Raw genomic sequence first — 18,326 nt, forward strand, 5'->3', positions numbered from 1 at the left:
AATGATACAAATATTCTTTTCAATAATGCTATAGTATTAGCAATAATTAATAAAAAATAGTATTAACAAAAAGGAAGCATTTAAGATTACACATTACTAACAAAACCACCGGATTATTAGTTTCCAACGTATAACAATAACATATATATATATATACGTATACATATACATATATGCAATAATTATAAATATGTAATACATTTAAAAGTTACAGACTTTAAACAACATTACTCCAACGTTACTCCAAATAAAACGATAAACAAAGTGAAATGTTTCATATTTCGCATGACAAATATACTGCATAAATTTAACGTCCAAAATGGATGAAAGAATCCTCTAGGATTTCTGTATTTAATTCTTACTTGTATCTTCAAATGTGTATGTAACTTATGTACATGTAATTTTAAATACATATACAGTCATTCATTTTTTTTTTTTCTATCGTATGCATCGAACATTTTTACGCAACATGATGAAATTTAGAAAACAGAGCATATTTATTCAGAATAATTGTCACGTGATTGTAATTTCACTGTTACAAAAGTCATTTTGGTAACAATCATTTTTTCTACGGGGAAAAAAATCTCCATTATCTGCGAACAAAAACATTGTAATATTTCTAAAAATATTTCACGGAATGTGGACTTTTGGTATATTAAATGTCAAATAGAAAATGGTAAAAAACTGAGATAGTGTAACATTACGGTGAACAATCACGATAAATGTTCAATTCTGCCGAGTTATCGAACATTAATCGCGATATTTTTTCAGCATAATTAATGCTTGTACATTACAATATATTACATATGCGTGTTTCAAAGAAATTGTGTTAATTTTCAAGTATGCGCGAATAAGTACGTCATGGTAGAAAAGAAACTGTTTTAGAAACCGAACTCTGATGAACATGAGAGAAAATCACTGTTTTACGAGAAATGGATTAACCAGTCACCTACTCGTGAAAATAAAATTTTTATCGGTAAATAACATGAATATATCACAAACGACAAATTATGTCAAAATTCATATCAATTCATCATAGTATATCAATAGTAGATTACGATCTTTCTTTAATATAGTTTATAACGATCATTTGCGAAGATTCTACATATAGATACGATTATAAACGTTAATCAATGTTTACCATTATTCCAGCAACAATACGAGGAATAACACAATAACATTAATTTTACAGTCTTATAAAAAGATTCCATATTATCGCGGTATACATATACATACACGATAGTAGACATTTTTATAACTGTTCTATAGTTTATCAAATAATGAAATCAATCATTGCAATGTTACGTATAAATATAAAGAATTTGATATTTTCATTCTGAAACTAGACAATCTATTCATAGGTTCAAACAACACATCATTCGGTATCTATCGGTATCATCTCACATTTATAACATCATACACTGTTGTACTCTTTCGCTCATTGTCAGTTAAAATTTATTTACGAAAATCGTCAAAACATTCAAGACAAAGAGAACAGAAGCGTCCGTAAAAAATTTATATTCAATTCTTTGTTCATATACCAGATAACAATCACTACTATGAAATTAAAGATGTATTGCAGTGTCTTGACTAGCATTCTATACTTACATTATGTACGTTTCATATTCATATATGTAACAAATATACATATACATACATATTAGTGGTGCGCGAATGTCCCGAAACAAAGCTTCGAACCGTTAAGTAATCGATGAGTTCGGGTGGAGCCCGATACATCTCGGGATCGATTTGGGGCGGACAATATCAAAGCAATTAATTCGTGATACCTGCACACCCTACATACATGAAAAAGGTGTTTCAAAACGACAATAAGTATCGAAACAAGTCAATTCCTTATGCAAAAGGACATGATCGGTTTTCTACTGTGGTTCGTGGATTTCGCAGGATACACATACACACGTACTTATGTATATGTATTTTTCCTTTTCCTTTCAGTCCTTCGAGACGTGTGTCCTCGCGCATGGTGACGGCCGCCCTCGTTGCCTTTACATCAAACTCGGGCATATCTTGGATCGGATTTATTTTCGCACAAGGAATTTACATATTTCGGTTTGTTTTATGGTTTTTAAACACCCCGCGTATACATACATACATACATATACATGTACATACAGATGGATTACCTACAAGCGGACAATAATTTAGAGGGTGAATTTAATTTATATCAGGTGAAGATTGAGAAAAAGTTTATGCAACTTTTTGGAATTCTTTTTTTGTGGTTCGTAATAGAAAGACGCCTTTGATTTTTTCTAAATTTTGCCATGCAACGATAGAATGGGAGAAAATGCAGTAAAACGTGATTTTCAAATTCTACTCGATACTACTTACTGCATCGAGAAAGAAGATTAAAACTTGGCACACATTGTTCTTTCTTTAAACACGATCCATTGCAACACGAACTTGGTTTCGAAGAACATTTCTGGCTCCGTTGCTCGACCGCTGCTCTCTTTGTCTTATAATCACAATACATTCGATCACTATAATTTCCTTGTAAATCTTGAAGTAAAACAGCTTCAAACTCAATTTCACACCCTTAATTATTGCGTGTACCTATAGATAAACAACTGTATATACATTATCTTTGTACATATATATTACGCCATCGAGTAATTATAGTATAGTTACATAGCTATTGATAGTGTTTGTAGAATTAATTTCTGATTCTCAATGAAAATATTAAACGTCGATTAATATTGCCATTACTTATCGCCTTGTACTCGATCATAGTAGGAAACATCATACTCGATGCAAGTGCATCTTAGAGAAATGGATGCTTGCTCAACTGTTAAATTGTGAACAAGTTGAATGCCAGTCAGCAACGCACTCATGGTAGTGAATAGACAGGGCGAGTCACATAACTTGATTACCCTTATTATTTCTGGCATCAGGGAACCGATACACATAATACATCTTTTCCGTCTAGGATAGTTTGGTTCGAAAATATTCTGGAAATTGATCGCAACACATTATCCGTAAATCGTTTCTGAATGTTTCTAGCAAACAGGAGAACATATTTTTCCATCAGAACGAAAGACACAATGAAACGAAAATGTAAACTTGTCGGTATTTTGCGTGATTGATATCGTAGCATCGTGGAAAACGGTGAAGCTGTACTTACGAGTATTCGATACGTGGGTGTATTCGTTTCTCGAAGGAAGAATAGATTTTCAAACATTTACCTATATTACCTATCTTTCAGTTGTACAAGTATCATAATTTGAATACTTCCGAATAACGACAGCCCACGCGCCTTAAATATGTACCGGTTTTCATCATGTATACATGTGTGTCTTTAGTTCTGATCGTAAAAGAAATATTTTCTGGCGTTTGCTGCGCATTCGTTATCGTACCTGTCGAAAAACGTGGAATTCCATTAAAAAAAGGCTAAAAGTAATCTCGAACACTCGTGAAGAAATAACTTATTAATTAAAATTTGTACAGGCTTGGTATCGAACTATCCAAAGCAAAGAATATTCTAATTGGTCCAGAAAATTAAAACGATCTCGTCATTTCGATCACCGTGTACCAACCAAATGAAACGACAACAAACGATAAAAATGGTTTCTTTTAAGAAATTACGATAGGCCTTTTAATAAATTTAAAATAAACTCCAACCATCGTTGAATTGAAACGAATGGAAAAACCGAGGCATACCAATATAAATGTTCACTTTGAATATTATGAAAATTACTTTTAAATTATCATAATCATAATTATTATTATGATTTATTCGAACTACAACATTTTGAACAATCAAAACAACTGGTATGCTATCTTTTAGTCGACCAAGATGCACGAGTACCACCACTTCCAATTACTTGATTTTGAAGGTCTGTTATCGTTTCTTGTAAAACTTTCTTTTCCCGCAAAAGCATCTGTATATCTTCTCGTGCTGCGTTTAAATGTAACTTTATCGTATCAGATTCTTCTTTGATACGCATCAATTTTGCATTTTCTTGCGATAACTTTTCCAGAGTATCAAGACGACGTCGAAGTTCTTCATTGTCCGACTTTAATCGTTGACTGGATTGCCTCAGACTGTTTAATTCTATTTCTCGATGAACATTTTGGACCGTTTGATTATCACTGTTTGATAGCGTATCAAGAGAATCGCTCCTACTCAACACACTTGCTGGAAGCAGAATATTTTGCTCAGGTAAATAACGAAAGGAATTGGAAAAATGAAAATTTGTTAAAAACACGATTGAATATCGCAGTAGCGAACCGATGGTAAATAACAATCTATTTTATCGACTAACGTAAAACGAAACAAGTACCACCACGTTACGACTATTCACTCATGCTGATTTATAAGTCGTCTTCTCTATAAATCATGCCTAATTAAGTGCACATTTATTAATTGGTGGTTCTATTTGACATTACGGTCGAAGAAAACAGCAAACTCTAAACTCTAAAACTAATTTTCTAATTGCGTTGTATCAATGCTCACATTAGAACGATCATCCGAACGCACAGAACAATTTCTATAATGTAATTTAAAAGCCTGCTGAAAATTTTAGTGGCGTATTAGCGATATCATATTTATAAGAAGACATTATAAGAACATATTGAACGTTGTTTAGAGCAAAGTAAAAGCAAAGAGTAGAAATTACAAGCGGCGAATAAGAATAATAGAATAATCATTTTAGATCGTTCCTTACCGACTGGTTCAATATGGAAAACACCGTTATCATCTCTCACTATTCTAAGCTTCGAAATATTCAGATCTATAGGAATCGGTCCTGGCGAAGTTATATTATTTGGAGGACGATCTTCGTTCAATTGCAACGATATACTCTCTAGATATATCTGTAATAAAGATTGTTGAAATTTAAAAATGTAGGTATGTATCACGGAGTATAATAGATATATTTCATGCGTGAACCCAACGAGCTAAATTTGTTTGAATAAGATTGTAGGTATATGTACCTGTATAGGTATCGGCTTGGGTATAATTTCATCTTCGATCAAGTCTGTAAGTCCAGTTATGGAACTCATCGACAAAGCCATCGTTACGTTAGTAGCCTTAACATCGATTTTATCTTGAAACAAATCCAAAACGCTTTCTTTATCGTGCACATCGATATTGCAAGCATCTATTTCTTGGTTGGTAATGTTACTTTGGTACTGGGACGAATGGACTTTTTTGTGAATCGTGGTTTGGCTCGCTCGAGACAGTTTATACGAATCTGATTTTGATTTTAAATCATGATCCAAACGTAGCTTAACGCACGATCTACAGTTCGAATCGGAAGGTAATTCAACCCAACCTCTAGATCGTGCACTGAATTTTGTCTAGTGAACAAAGAACGTTAAAAACGATATAAATTTATATAGATATGTAGAAACGTAGAATAGGAATTGTTTTTAAATTTACCACAAGAACGTTCAACAACGCGATACATCGTGACAGAATGTTTCTGTTTGCGTGATAGATTTAAAAAAATTCCAACTGCTAACATTTTCGATAAATTTAAGATCCTACAACAACACCCAAAAGTTCTACCAATCGATCGAGAAATTCAGCGAAAAATCAAAATCTCTAAACAAAATCGCACACAATTCATATCAGCTCTTACACAGCTCTTAACAGCTTTAAAATAGATTTAGCCAACATTTACATTTATAGTTTCTGCTGCGTGAAATTTGAAGATTTTTATAATTAAGATTGTTGACAATAATACGTGTATCAGACTTGCATAACAGTAACATAATTTAGTAAAAGAAATATATGTGCAACGGAACATATGCATTACAAGGCATCTAATACAAACAAATATATGAATATTTTGCCAATACCTTCCTCTTCACCTGCCACAAGTGCCACATAAAAACATTCACAAGAGAAGGAGACGCAGGAGAGGCATGCAAAAAAGTTAAAAGACAAATATTGTATAAATATATATGTGTATATATATATATATATATATATATATATATGTATAGTGTATGTATGTATGTATGTATGTATGTATGTATGTATGTATGTATGTATGTATGTATATGTATATATAGTATGAAATGGTTGTAACGTATGCGATCGAAGCTAAAAATAAAATGTAAAAGTTTCTCCGTGACATAGACGGAATTAGTATAAAAAGTTAGTCGCTAGTTTCAAATATAATTGTATAAAAAAGAATCGATCGTTGATCGAATACCGTGAATGTATTAAAACCCGATACCGAAAGCACCTGGATAAAATGCAATTGAAATTTAAAGACGATACTTTGTCGAAAGAATAAATTTGTGCAAATTAAAGAATGATCGATGCTCGATAATTTAGTCCGATTGCTAAAACAAATATAATTGTTTAGACTATAAAAAGCAATTTGTGTAGTATAGAAGTAGACTTGGAATTTTGCTAAAGAAATATTATAGAAAAGAAATACTAAAGTACGATACAATATTAATTACAAAGACTTTGAAAATTGTTATATTTTGATGTGTCAGTTAAATGAAAAATAGCATAATCGTATGCCATGAACGACCAAAAAGTTTTGATTTCTCCGAAAGGATAAAATTTCTGTTACCTGAAATTCATCCCATGGAATCGAGGAACATTCATCATTGGCAACATTTGTAACTTGGACTTTAATGGTAGACGCATATCCGGAAGATTGTTGGATAAATTCAACTTTGGACAATTTAAAAGTTACCATAGATACCTTGGAAAGAATCGTAGTCGATGAATTAGAAAACAGTTGGAGGAATTAGAAAACACTTGGGAACTTACAATATCTTTTCGTTTACACACGCTATCCATGGATTTCTCACTTTGAGTATCAGGAGTTTCTTCGACTACTTCACTAGCCTCCTCTACCGCTGTTATTCTAATCGTATTATCGACAGCAAACATCGCATCCAATTTCTCTTGATCTTGAAGACTGATCAAGACATAATTCTCACAATCGGAACTAACGTCGCTTCTTATAGATACCGTATCGCTGCTACCATCTTCCGGAGACGCCTTCAAAGCCGAATCGATCGACGTCATTAAATTACTGAAACCCTTTTTCATAGATGAAAAACCGACGTTGAAATTATTCGGAATGAAGGGTGTATTGGAGGTCGAGGAGGAGGAGGAATCTCCTTTACTATGTTTATGCGTAGATTCGGGAGCATATCGCACAGTCGGTAATGCTCTTTCTTCTTCTATGCCAATGCACTGTTTCTCACGGGTCGTGTTTCCTAACATTTGCTGATCCTGTTTATTAGCGCCATTCTGTTTAAACGTAACAACAGTTTGAGTCGGATTAACAGAATGTACGAAATCCATCGATAACATCGACGATACTTCACTTTGCGGCGTCGCTACGTCATTAGTTATATTCATTCTTTTGCCGCTATAATCAGCTCGTTCCGTGTTACTTTGCCACGGGGTAGACGAACTGACAATCTCATCGACTATACTAGAAGAATCAGGCATAACCGATTCTAAATCTCCTCCAGAATTTTCTTTACCGGGAGTATGCGATGGCATGACAAAAGTCACTTCTAGTTGCGGTATTAGCGCGCCAATAACAACCGAATTATCTGAATCAACTTTTAATATTTGATTGGAATCGATGGTCAGGTAGGTTGCCATCTCTGATAAAACTTCCGATAATCTCAATAAAAACAAATATTGATAATGATTTATTTGCACGCTAACTAAATTGCTTACGTACGCAAGAGCACGAATATCAGCGATCGAAGATTTTTCGGAATCCGATGGGTTCGCCGATACGTAACACCATAAAGTTAAAGGGAATGCATCAAGAAACGGGACAGGACGATTCTGTCCGACCGCGCGGGCACCAAAGAAATCTCCCCAAACAGGTTCCAAATTACAACACCACACATCTTTAGCTTCCATCCATAAAAGTTCTCGATGTAATTGACGAGTTAATTCATTGACGGAATTACTAGTGAAATTGGGTGGTGGGTAGCGAATATTATCGGTGGCTAAAATAAATAGATACAGTCTGTTAAATATGAAAAATTACATGTACGTAATTATACATGTAGGTAATTGTAATTGTAATTGTAATTGTAATTGTAATTATACATATACATATTATATATAAATGTTAGGTAACGTGTAAAATTGTTACCCGCACAATGCGCCAAGAATTTGTCCGTTACAACGTGAAAATCGTTTGGTTTGTTTGGAAATTCCGTACCAAAAAACATCTGACCCATTTGAAAAGCGTTCAAACATTGGGCTAAATCTGCTCTCGAGGATCTTTCCGTCGAACGAACATTCGTTATCGATGCTCTCGCAGTCTGAATATGCAATGATTTTGGCCTGTCTTTTTGATTCGGATAATCCTGTTGACTTTCAAAAACTATCTGAAAATAGTAATCGCATGATAAAATAATGACACTTTAAACGCTATACTATACAGGTATTATACTCGGACACCACTTACTCTTGGAAGTATGGCTTCAATTTTCACATCAAAGTACATAAAGTTAGTGGAAGCGTGCGTCGTTTGCGTATCTTTATTCATCAAAGACTGATGTAAGTTTAGTAGAAAAGAATTAAACCATAAACAGGTAGAAACATCGAAGTTTACTTGAATAGGATTTAGTTGTACGTAAAATTTTGGCGGCGGCACTAAACGATCAGAAAATGGTTTTAATTTCTAATGGAATTTTATTGAAAAATAAAAAATAGTAGAAATAAGAGTTATACGTTTACCTACATGGAAACGTAATATCACCAGGATAATAGTAATACGTAAATTCAGCATGAAGAATCGTTACATCTTCCGGGACGCAGAACCTGTCTCTTTCGCCTGACGAAAAGAAAAAAGGAATAAGTATTTCAGGAAAGAGCACCGTCTTTGCTAACAGAGAACTAACTATACGAAGGAACAACAGAACTCGTCAACACAGAAAACCGCTATTTATATTTAGCATTTCTAATTAAATAATAACAGTAGTAATAATATTGGTACGCTACAACTATTAATAATTTATACCTGTTGCATGTTTTTTCCTTGTCGGAGCTGTGCAATTTTTAAACGAAACGATTATTGATTATCGTACAAGCACTTTGTGCGAAAAATATTTAAAAAAAAGTTCACGAAATAAATTTATACACGCGTTAGAATATTTCTACATGTGTACATACCTGTAACGAACTCTTTCGGTATAGGATTGCGAGACGTGGTCGTTACTTTGAACAAAGTAAAGTCATCGATTCTTATTATAATACACGTGGTCATCAATTTAGCGAGATGTTCCAAAATATAATTTTTTACAGGATTACCACTGGGCTGTTGCGATTTTTTTTGTTCGTGAGAGGTTGCACTCGCATTTGGGGCTTGATTACCTTTCTCGAAATTTTCTCCCAGCTCTTTCGTATTGCTAACTATACGGAAAGAAAAAAAAGAAAAAGAAGAGAAATTTTACAACGTTACACGATCACACGTTCGCGTACATATTTTTCTTTTACCTGTAACATTTCCCTGGCTTCTGGTCAAAGGCGAATGCTGCGTTCTACCAGAATCGATGAGATCCATAAACTGACTTCGAAACGAACTCAACGACTGTTGCAACCACTGACTGTGAGGCGTAGCGTTCTCCCTGTATTTAGCCCAATGTTTCCGATCAGACATCGCCAAATGATACGGATAATAATCAATTTGAAACCTGATTAACGAAAGTTTCAGAGCAGCACCGTCTTTTAAGTCAGGATGGGAGGACCTACCACCTAGTCAGAAAGCGGACCACTATTACGGACGACTATTACGACCAACAATGATGAAAGTTGTAGATTTACTTACTGCCGGGATCGTCGCACAAATGCAAATCAATTCTTTGACAAAGGAAATGATAAGACGTTTCGACGACATCATATCTGCTGAATATTTTTGAAATAGCGGTATTATATTCATTCTTTTTTCTCGATTGTTGAGATACTTGTGCTTGATACTCTGGCAATACCTAAACAATTCAAAGTAATACATACGATGAAAAGAAAAGACGGTAGAGATGTTAATATTGTTTTCAAACCGTATATTTACAAACCTCTAATTTTCTAGCAGCTTTAGTTTTACGTTCTAGAATCGTAGCTTTTTCCACGAGGCCACCCAACGAGTCGATAAAATGTAACGCCGCCTTCAACTGCGAATCCGTTAGAACCCATAGAAGGTCGTCCAATATAAGAATCAGTCTGGACCCCATAACGAAACAATCTAAAATACATATATATCGCTTTACGCTATCGTATTATTTTAAATATATAGAAAAATGTAGACGGATAACGTAAGAAAAATACGTATTCGCGTTAAACCTGATATTCTTTTCTTGATAGTGATTCGGCATCTCGCACGATTCGTAAGCAAACGTAACGGCGTAAGATTCTTGTCTTTAGTACTTTGCGCCTCTATTCTAACCGTTTGCCACTCCAGTTCTTTAAAAATAAGTAACTGTCCGCGATCCGGATCTTTCAATCTGGTCGTTATTAAATCGCAACGTTGCCACGACGCAGACTTTGACTCGACGACGATATGATTCATCTGAAAGAAGAAGAGTTAGTTTCGATAACCATCGTGGTCGAAATAATTCGGTGAACGGTATAGGAATACGAATACGAGAAGAGAATAAAGTTTAAGAAGAAATCGGTCGGTAATAACTATACCTGAACAGAAGCGATAAACGCAGGACTTTTAAACGTAACCGACACGGTATTAACAGACACCGTTATACCATCGATCACCTTGTGTATAAAAGAATACTTTGTAGGACCTACGCACGAAGACAGTCCTTGCATGGAAGATAAGTTTCTCAAGTCTTCGCACGTTTCTACTTCTATATGAACTTCATCCAAACTCTGGAAATAAAGAAAACTTTTAATATCGACGCAATTACATTTATTTTTTTCTATCGAACATTTAGGTAGAATAAAGAAATTAAGGTGGGAAAAAAAAGAAGAAGAAATTGATGTAACGTACACGACTACGTATATACTTGTAAATATTATTTACCAAAAAAATAGGAACGCTTCTTAGTTTGGTCCATTGTATACGAAAGGAAACTTTATTACACCAAGCATTGGTTAATCTGAGCCAGGACGGCAACTCTAACAAATCCGTTAAAACCGTTTCATCAAGCTCCAAATTTGTTAGTTCACCTTCCCCTTTAAACGTACTTAAATTTATTTTATCAACCGACAGATTCTTGGTAAACCTATAAATTTATATAAAAATCGTTCAACGAACATTACATTCGTAATATAATAAAATATCACGGTCCTTTTTTTTTTTTTTTTTTTAACAATAAAGTTCGTACGCGCGCCTAAACTAGAACGTAACATATCGTAATGCGTATAGCGCAGACACAATAACAGAAGATGATCGAAAGCGTTATAAAAACGCAAGACTTTGTTGCTCGAGTCACAGTATCTTTAAAACCGTCGCGTTAACAAAGGGAAACGAGAATAAGTTACTAGTAACCTAATGGCAACGAAATACGTCAACGAAATACGTTAAATGAAATTATCCACGTAGAGAAACATTAAGAAAATCTCTTGAAATTAATCAAGTGCGATAAATTTTTTTTTTAATAGCGTATTAAGCCGAAGGTAGAACGAATACGTTTAACAATCGAACCATGTAAATACCTCGACAGATATTTCAATAATTGGTTCTTTAATAACGACACCATTTTGTACTACTTTCAATTGGTTTCTACAACGTCTAACGTGCTCTTCGACATGGTTGATTGGACACTTAATATTTTCACTGAACTAAAATTCGTTCATACATGCCACGACAATACGACATTCGACAAGAGACAAGTACGAAGATCACCGAGGAGTTTATAGATAACTATAGATAGGTATTTCCCGAGGTTCAAACAGGGCTTTGTGCAGCGTCACCTGTTTCTTCCCACCAAGAATTAAACAGGACGAAGAGAAACTTCATTCTAATACAAATTTCTTTCTTCTCGGGCACATACGCAGTACTTGAATAGTAATTTACAACTGTTACGTCGGGATTCCGTCGGCATTGGTAGACTCCTTTCTAACCTAATCGTTCCTACACTCAACCCTTCCAGCCCTAACCTCAAAACACCCCAGGCTAGGAAGTTTAGGTCCGGGGTTGTTAGGCCTGTGGCGTCGCCTCCCATGCTCGCCACCAGAGGAGTTCAGAGGAGTCGCGCTCTCAGAAGCGATCGAGCGAGCCTTGCCGATTAATTTGCTTTAAACTTTCAATGCATGAGTAACTTCCTAGTTACTCCCGCAGATGGCGCGATTGGCGCCGATGCCAACCGTTGAGAGAGGCCGGGATGCTATAGGGAATTTGTCCCTAGGTACTCCCTGGGGCCTCGAGAGACAAGAGAGAATCAGATTCAGGAGGTCTTCCCCGAGCAAGCCTGAGAGACGGTCCAATAATATTATGTGTTTTGATGTATTCATGTATCACTGTTACGTTAATGATTTCAGTTAGTGCATCATTAAAGAATACCCGTGTAAGCCGAGGTAAGATTTTTGGAATTAAATTTATTTTTAAACAGAATTTAGTGATTCGAAGGAATGGTTTCTACCATAAAATGCTCATAAAAGCTGTTAAATTTCTTTATCGATTTACCCCATGTATAATGTTTATCGAAGAATCCACCAAACTTTTTGATAGAATCCGAGTTACGAACGTACGCGACGCCGAGGGTGGTATCGCCACCAGAAGAATCTTTAGCGGAAAGGTAAACTTAAATAAAGTGCGAATAGAAAATGTTAATACTAATTACAAAAATGATCGCTAATTGTTCCGAACATATGTATTTTAGAGAAAGTCTCATCGATCATTTACAGCAAGAAAATAGTCGCCAGAGACAAGAATCGCATCGTCTACCGATGGATCATCAACGAATCACGGAAGAGCTTCAGAGTCGTGTCATGCAACTTGAATCGGGTTTGCTTATTAAGGTAAAAACGTTTTAATTAATCATTAACATTATGGTTTAGAAAAACAGTATATGTAACAAGTTGTTTTTATTTTTTAGCGCAATGAAATTGTAGAAGAAAAACAGGTAAATGAGGACTCTCTTAAACAAAAAGCAGACACATACATACGTGTACATTTATATCGCGATCTAATATAACTTGTCTGTTATGTTTGTGTAGAAAAGTATTTTGTTTTGGAAGAGAAATTTCAGAAATTGAAAGATGTATATGGAAAATTAAGAGAAGAACATATCAGTTTAATCAGGAAGGTAGGAATATTGTAATTTTCATAGTTTTTAATATCATAAGAAAATATTCATGGTCGTTATGTGTATCCTCGTATGTAACAGAAAGCCGAAGTGGAGAAGCAAATTGGGTTATTAAAAATGTGAGAAGAAAAATCGGAACGCCGACTGGACGAGTTAATAGAAGGTGAAGATATAACTGAACAGGAAGCTCGAAAAGCTATCGAAGGACAAGAGGATATGGACGATATAAAAGAAGAAGTAAATACCACGATAGGTGAAAATTTGGTTAATACCTTTCTTTTACTAGATTTACGGTTATATTTTATTTTTATTTCGTTCCGGTAAAAGTGTAATATTTTAGGCGTTGATTGGCAAAAATGATTTTACAACTTGTAAAAAAACGGCTTTAGGGTGAAAATAGACCCGCAGAACAGGGTCAAAACAGACCCGCAGGAAAGGGTGAAAATAGACCCGTGGAACCGGGTCAAAATGGACCCACAGAGCAGGGTCAAAATAGACCCTTAGAACAGGGTCAAAATAGACCCGAGACTAAATAACTACTTCCTGATTTCTTAATTATTTTTATTTCGTTCCGGTAAAAGTGTAATATTTTAGGCGTTGATTGGGAAAAATGATTTTCTAACTTGTAAAAAAACGGCTTTAGAAGGCGATCTACATGATTTATTAGCTCAGAAAGAAGAATTAGATTTAAAGATGGAAAAATTGGAAGTTGAAGGTGAACGGTGCCGTAATGAAACGAATATGCATGCCGATACCATGCTGTATGAATTATTGCGTAAGTATTTAAATTTATTCGATAATAAAATGGTGAATGGTTTATGTTGATATCTCTGATAGAAAGGTGTATTTTTATTTCAGTAAATTGCATCTCCGAAGCAGAAGATATTATCGAATATTCATTAAACGGTATCGATAATCCATCGATGTCAGACCTAACTTGTACTCCTCAATACTCATTAAAAGTGCAATACACGTTGCATATGTTTTGGGTCTTTATTCAATACATGGAAAATCTACATGAAACACATCTATTGATATTGCATCGGGCGATAGTAAGTTAGGAAAGTTAAAAAATGTAGAAAAAAAAAAATGAAGAAAGTCATATATATTATTTTGAATTTTATCGTGTTGTAGAATCGACCGACGAATGTAAACAGTTGGGAGTTGGAAGTTTGGTAGAGGCAGAATTGTTAAGTATGGATAAAGCAATAGAAGAAGCTGGTAATCGAATACAGGTAATCGCATATTACATTTTAGTGTAATATATAAATTGTTTTTATCCATGGTTATGACATATTTTATGATCAGGACATGGTGGAGAAATCTCGCGCTGGTGATTCCGGGTTAAAATTAGAAGTGAACGGAAAAATGTTAGATTCATGTACATAATTAATGGAAGAAGGAAAGGTACGTCGCTTATTTTGACCGTTAATATTTAATTTATGAATATTAAATATGGAAAGAGATTTTGAATCGTAGGGCACAGCCTCTGGAACCGAATTCTAGAAACGTAACCATCAATGGTCCGAAGGGCTGATATCAGCAGCGAAGGCGGTTGCATTTGGTGATAATCTTTTATTGTAAGTGTAGAGGATTTATTTCGGTTTTTGTTTGTTATTAAACCGTAAAATTTGTTTACGCGTGTAGAGAAGCAGAGTAAAAGCAAATAGAAATAGCTTGGCTGCACTCTCAGAGGCATCGAGAGACGTAACAGAAGCAACTGGAAGTGTTGTTGCAATTGCTAAAAACTGTGGCCATCTTGTGGAAGAGAATGGTAATTGTAGTTACTACTCGTTATACACTATTTGGATAAGGATGATAAAGAAAATAAGCGTTAAAGTTGTTAAGTATTAGAAAGAGTGAATATTTTGAACGATTTACAGATGGAGGCACAAGTTGATGTTTTGGAATGGGAAGAAGCTTTGGAGACTGAAAGATTACGTTTAGCTGCTTTACGCCGCTATCATTATCAACTGGAAGGTGAAGAAGAATGATCGGTACGTATTACCGAAGAATATTAAATAATACACTTTTTAAATAATTCGATTGAAATTAAGAATCAAAAGAAATGACAATGTTTCATCGACATGAAGCAGTATGGAAGAAAATGTTTAGAAATGGAAAGTAAAGAGATTCCATTATAAAATAATATATTACGAGAACAGATTTATTTAGGTTGTCCAAAATGTATTATTGTAATCGAATGGCTACAGAAAAGTTACCGTTGAAAATGTAACTGTACCTTTTCTTTAAATGGAAACCTAGAAATGTAGTTTCTTATGTTGTACATAAAAGTACCAACATACTTATGCCCTGAACTTATTCGTTAGGAAGTTATCGAAGATAAATAAAGTTGCAGTAAGAACGTATGGTTGAGTTATTAGAAAAGTAATGAAATAATGTGGTTTTTCATAAATTAGAATATACATTTGTCCTTTCTTTAAAGTGTATCCTCATCTGGGAAAAGTAGTTGTTATGTAATCGAGCTATCATTTATTTGCTGAAATCGAGAGACAAGTGAGGAAAAAATGAGATCTTTAAACGTTGAAATTCGCAAGTTGCATCTTTTTTTTATTTTGAGAGTCATATCAGTATGTAGTAAAGTAGCGATACATGCATATGTATCCGAAGTTATGAGACGATTTAACTAGTACATATATGTGGCGTCACCTCCCATGCTCGCCACCAGAGGGCCACCAGATTGGTCGCGCTCTCACAAGTGTTCGAGCGAGCCTCCGTTAGTATATATACACTCGGCGAACGACTTTCTATCCGGGCGTCGGGCTACGGGCGTCGGTTAGGTCGTGGGGGTATTGTCGCGGGGGTTAGGTGTCGAGCTTTTACGTTGGGGGGGTTTCGTCGCGGTTAGGTCGCGGATAGGGGCGTATAGGTCGCGGGATAGGGTCCCCGGTGTAGCAACGCAACCTTCGATCTCTGGAGTCCAGGCTCCGGGTGTTAGAATTGATCCGGAGAGGGCTACAGAGATCGAAGGTCCGGTGTTAAACCGGCTCGGTGGGGGGAGGGGGCGTAGCTCGTGCGATATTTCGCCTGACCTTGAAATATCAGTCGTTCTCAAAGTACTTGAAATTAAAATTAAAATTTTGTAATTTTTTTTTATTATAATGCCGCGTGACAGACAGTGAAATATAAGAGTGATCGTAAATTTAAAAGAAAAGAATAAAAGAATCGTGAAAAGTATGGCATAATGGTGGCATCGTATAATAAATGTAATAAATAAATGAAATGCTAAAAGGCCATGTGCGTAGGTGAAGATCAATGAATACAGAAATAAATACAGTTAAGTAGTCTCGAAAATATATTGAAAGAAATGTACCGCGCGCAGGTATAACTGGACGTGAAACTTTTTTCTCGAAACTACATTTTTCTGCAACTAAAAAACTATTCAAGATATCAACATCAAATTTATACAGTATCTTTTTTCAACAAAAAAGCAAATATTAAAATATTCAGTATTTTTTCGTAAAATAGCTGCCATTTGAAAAGATCCTAGTTCATGCTAACCACACTCATCTATAGAATAGGATTTCGAATAACTTGTACGCAGTCCGGTGCCGTTCGTAAAATTGATGATCGACAAAAATATAGCTAAATATATAATAATGAAGCACTTGTAGGCTTGCACTACTTCTAGAGGACAACATCGGGAAAAATACAACGTTAAAAAGTTATTAAAAAATTTCAAATCCTCCAGGAAAAAATTATTTTCGATTGCGGGAGTCAATTACAATCATTTTTGGTGAATAGATATACCCTCGAAATCCTAACCATTTTCGAGAAAAAAATTCCTAATCGAAAATGTAATTTATGGGCAGAAATGTTGTCCGAAAATTTCATGCGGATCTTTAAAATGTCATAACTTCTGAACGGATCGAAGGATTTTAATTTTCAAAAATGCAAACGACGCGTATTTTAATCAAGAATACGTAGAAATCGCAAAAATATGCAAACAGTTGATCCTTGACCCCGCAAAATGAGAAAAACCCCATAAAAATGGTCGAATCTTCAAACAGCCATAATTCCTACAATAGTGAATATATTTGAATGAAACTTTTTTCTGAAGTAGAGCTCATAGGTACCTACTAAAAAGTATTAGACAAAATTTCCGTAGCGCCTCAAACAAATTTGTTAAAAATGAAAAACGAATTTCTATAAAAAATCGACAGGGGGGGGGCTGCCTCATTTTTCCGGGGAAAAAAAAAAATTTCAAATCGTTTAAAAAAAATTATTTTCGAATACGGGGGGCAATTACAATCATATTTGGTGAATAGACATGCCCCCGAAATCTTAGCCATTTCGGGGGAAAAAATTCAGTGCGGGCGGAACTTTAGGGCGGAACTTTAAACGTTAATAATTTCTTAACGAAGCCTCCACCAACAAATTGCTATTCTTGTATTTTTCCCGATTTTCCCGACTAGAAGTAGTGCAAGCCTGCAGTGCTTCATTAAAATCAAAGTTAGAACAGGGTCAAAAAAGACCCATAGAGGAGGGTCAAAACAGACCCGCAGAACAGGGTCAAAAAAGACCCATAGAGGAGGGTCAAAACAGACCCGCAGAACAGGGTCAAAAGAGACCCATAGAGGAGGGTCGAAACAGACCCTTAGAACCGGGTCAAAATAGACCCGTAGGCAGCATAGATCAGTGTCTGTCTGTAGTGGTAGCATATACATATGACGGTTATGGTTCTTCTTATAGAATAGAATAAATACAGTATAAAATGCTAGCTGAGAACTTGTATGTAAATGATAGCCACTTGATAAATAAAATACAAATAAATAAGTAAATAAATAGATGAAATGAAATAAATAAACCAATAAAATATAAAATAAATAACCGGCTAATAGGTAAACAAATAGATAGATTGCACACGCGCGAGCCTAAAAGCCGTTGTCGTCGCCTCTGACCGTCTTTTCTGTTTTCGAAGGTACGGTGGCGATGATCGTACCAGAGAGTCGAGCACCACGAGTCACATAATTGTACGACAGCAACAATAAAACGGAACAGAGCGGAGTCATTACCTTCCCGATCCCACGTAAGTAAAAACAAATGAGACGAAATAAAATAAATACATAGATAGATAGGAT

At 35.1% G+C, this 18,326-nt stretch overlaps 1 protein-coding gene and 1 pseudogene across 2 annotated transcripts; one reads left to right on the forward strand and one right to left on the reverse strand.

The window, feature by feature from the left end:
• Window positions 1–1,223: 1,223 nt before the first annotated feature.
• Window positions 1,224–11,816, reverse strand: LOC122403949 (UHRF1-binding protein 1). Of its 2 annotated transcripts, XM_043407769.1 has the most exons (17): window positions 11,633–11,816; window positions 10,998–11,199; window positions 10,652–10,843; window positions 10,304–10,529; window positions 10,039–10,205; window positions 9,795–9,954; window positions 9,464–9,721; window positions 9,140–9,379; window positions 8,988–9,014; window positions 8,709–8,801; window positions 8,433–8,620; window positions 8,115–8,352; window positions 6,755–7,965; window positions 6,552–6,686; window positions 4,951–5,316; window positions 4,683–4,830; window positions 1,224–4,153 (listed from the first exon to the last, which is right to left on the reverse strand). In XM_043407769.1, the coding sequence occupies exons 1-17, from the start codon at window positions 11,674–11,676 to the stop codon at window positions 3,792–3,794; spliced, it is 4,257 nt and encodes a 1,418-aa protein (XP_043263704.1). In that variant the 5' UTR covers window positions 11,677–11,816; the 3' UTR covers window positions 1,224–3,791. The 2 variants fall into 2 exon arrangements, with proteins under 2 accessions (XP_043263704.1, XP_043263705.1); XM_043407770.1 differs by lacking the exon at window positions 8,988–9,014.
• Window positions 11,817–12,257: 441 nt separating this feature from the next.
• LOC122403955 lies at window positions 12,258–15,218 on the forward strand (annotated as a pseudogene).
• The last annotated feature ends 3,108 nt before the right edge of the window (window positions 15,219–18,326 follow it).

This window comes from Colletes gigas, unplaced genomic scaffold (genome assembly GCF_013123115.1).
Source record: "Colletes gigas isolate AHSC1104 unplaced genomic scaffold, ASM1312311v1 Colletes_gigas_Sc00085, whole genome shotgun sequence".
Taxonomy (NCBI): Eukaryota; Metazoa; Arthropoda; class Insecta; order Hymenoptera; family Colletidae; genus Colletes; species Colletes gigas.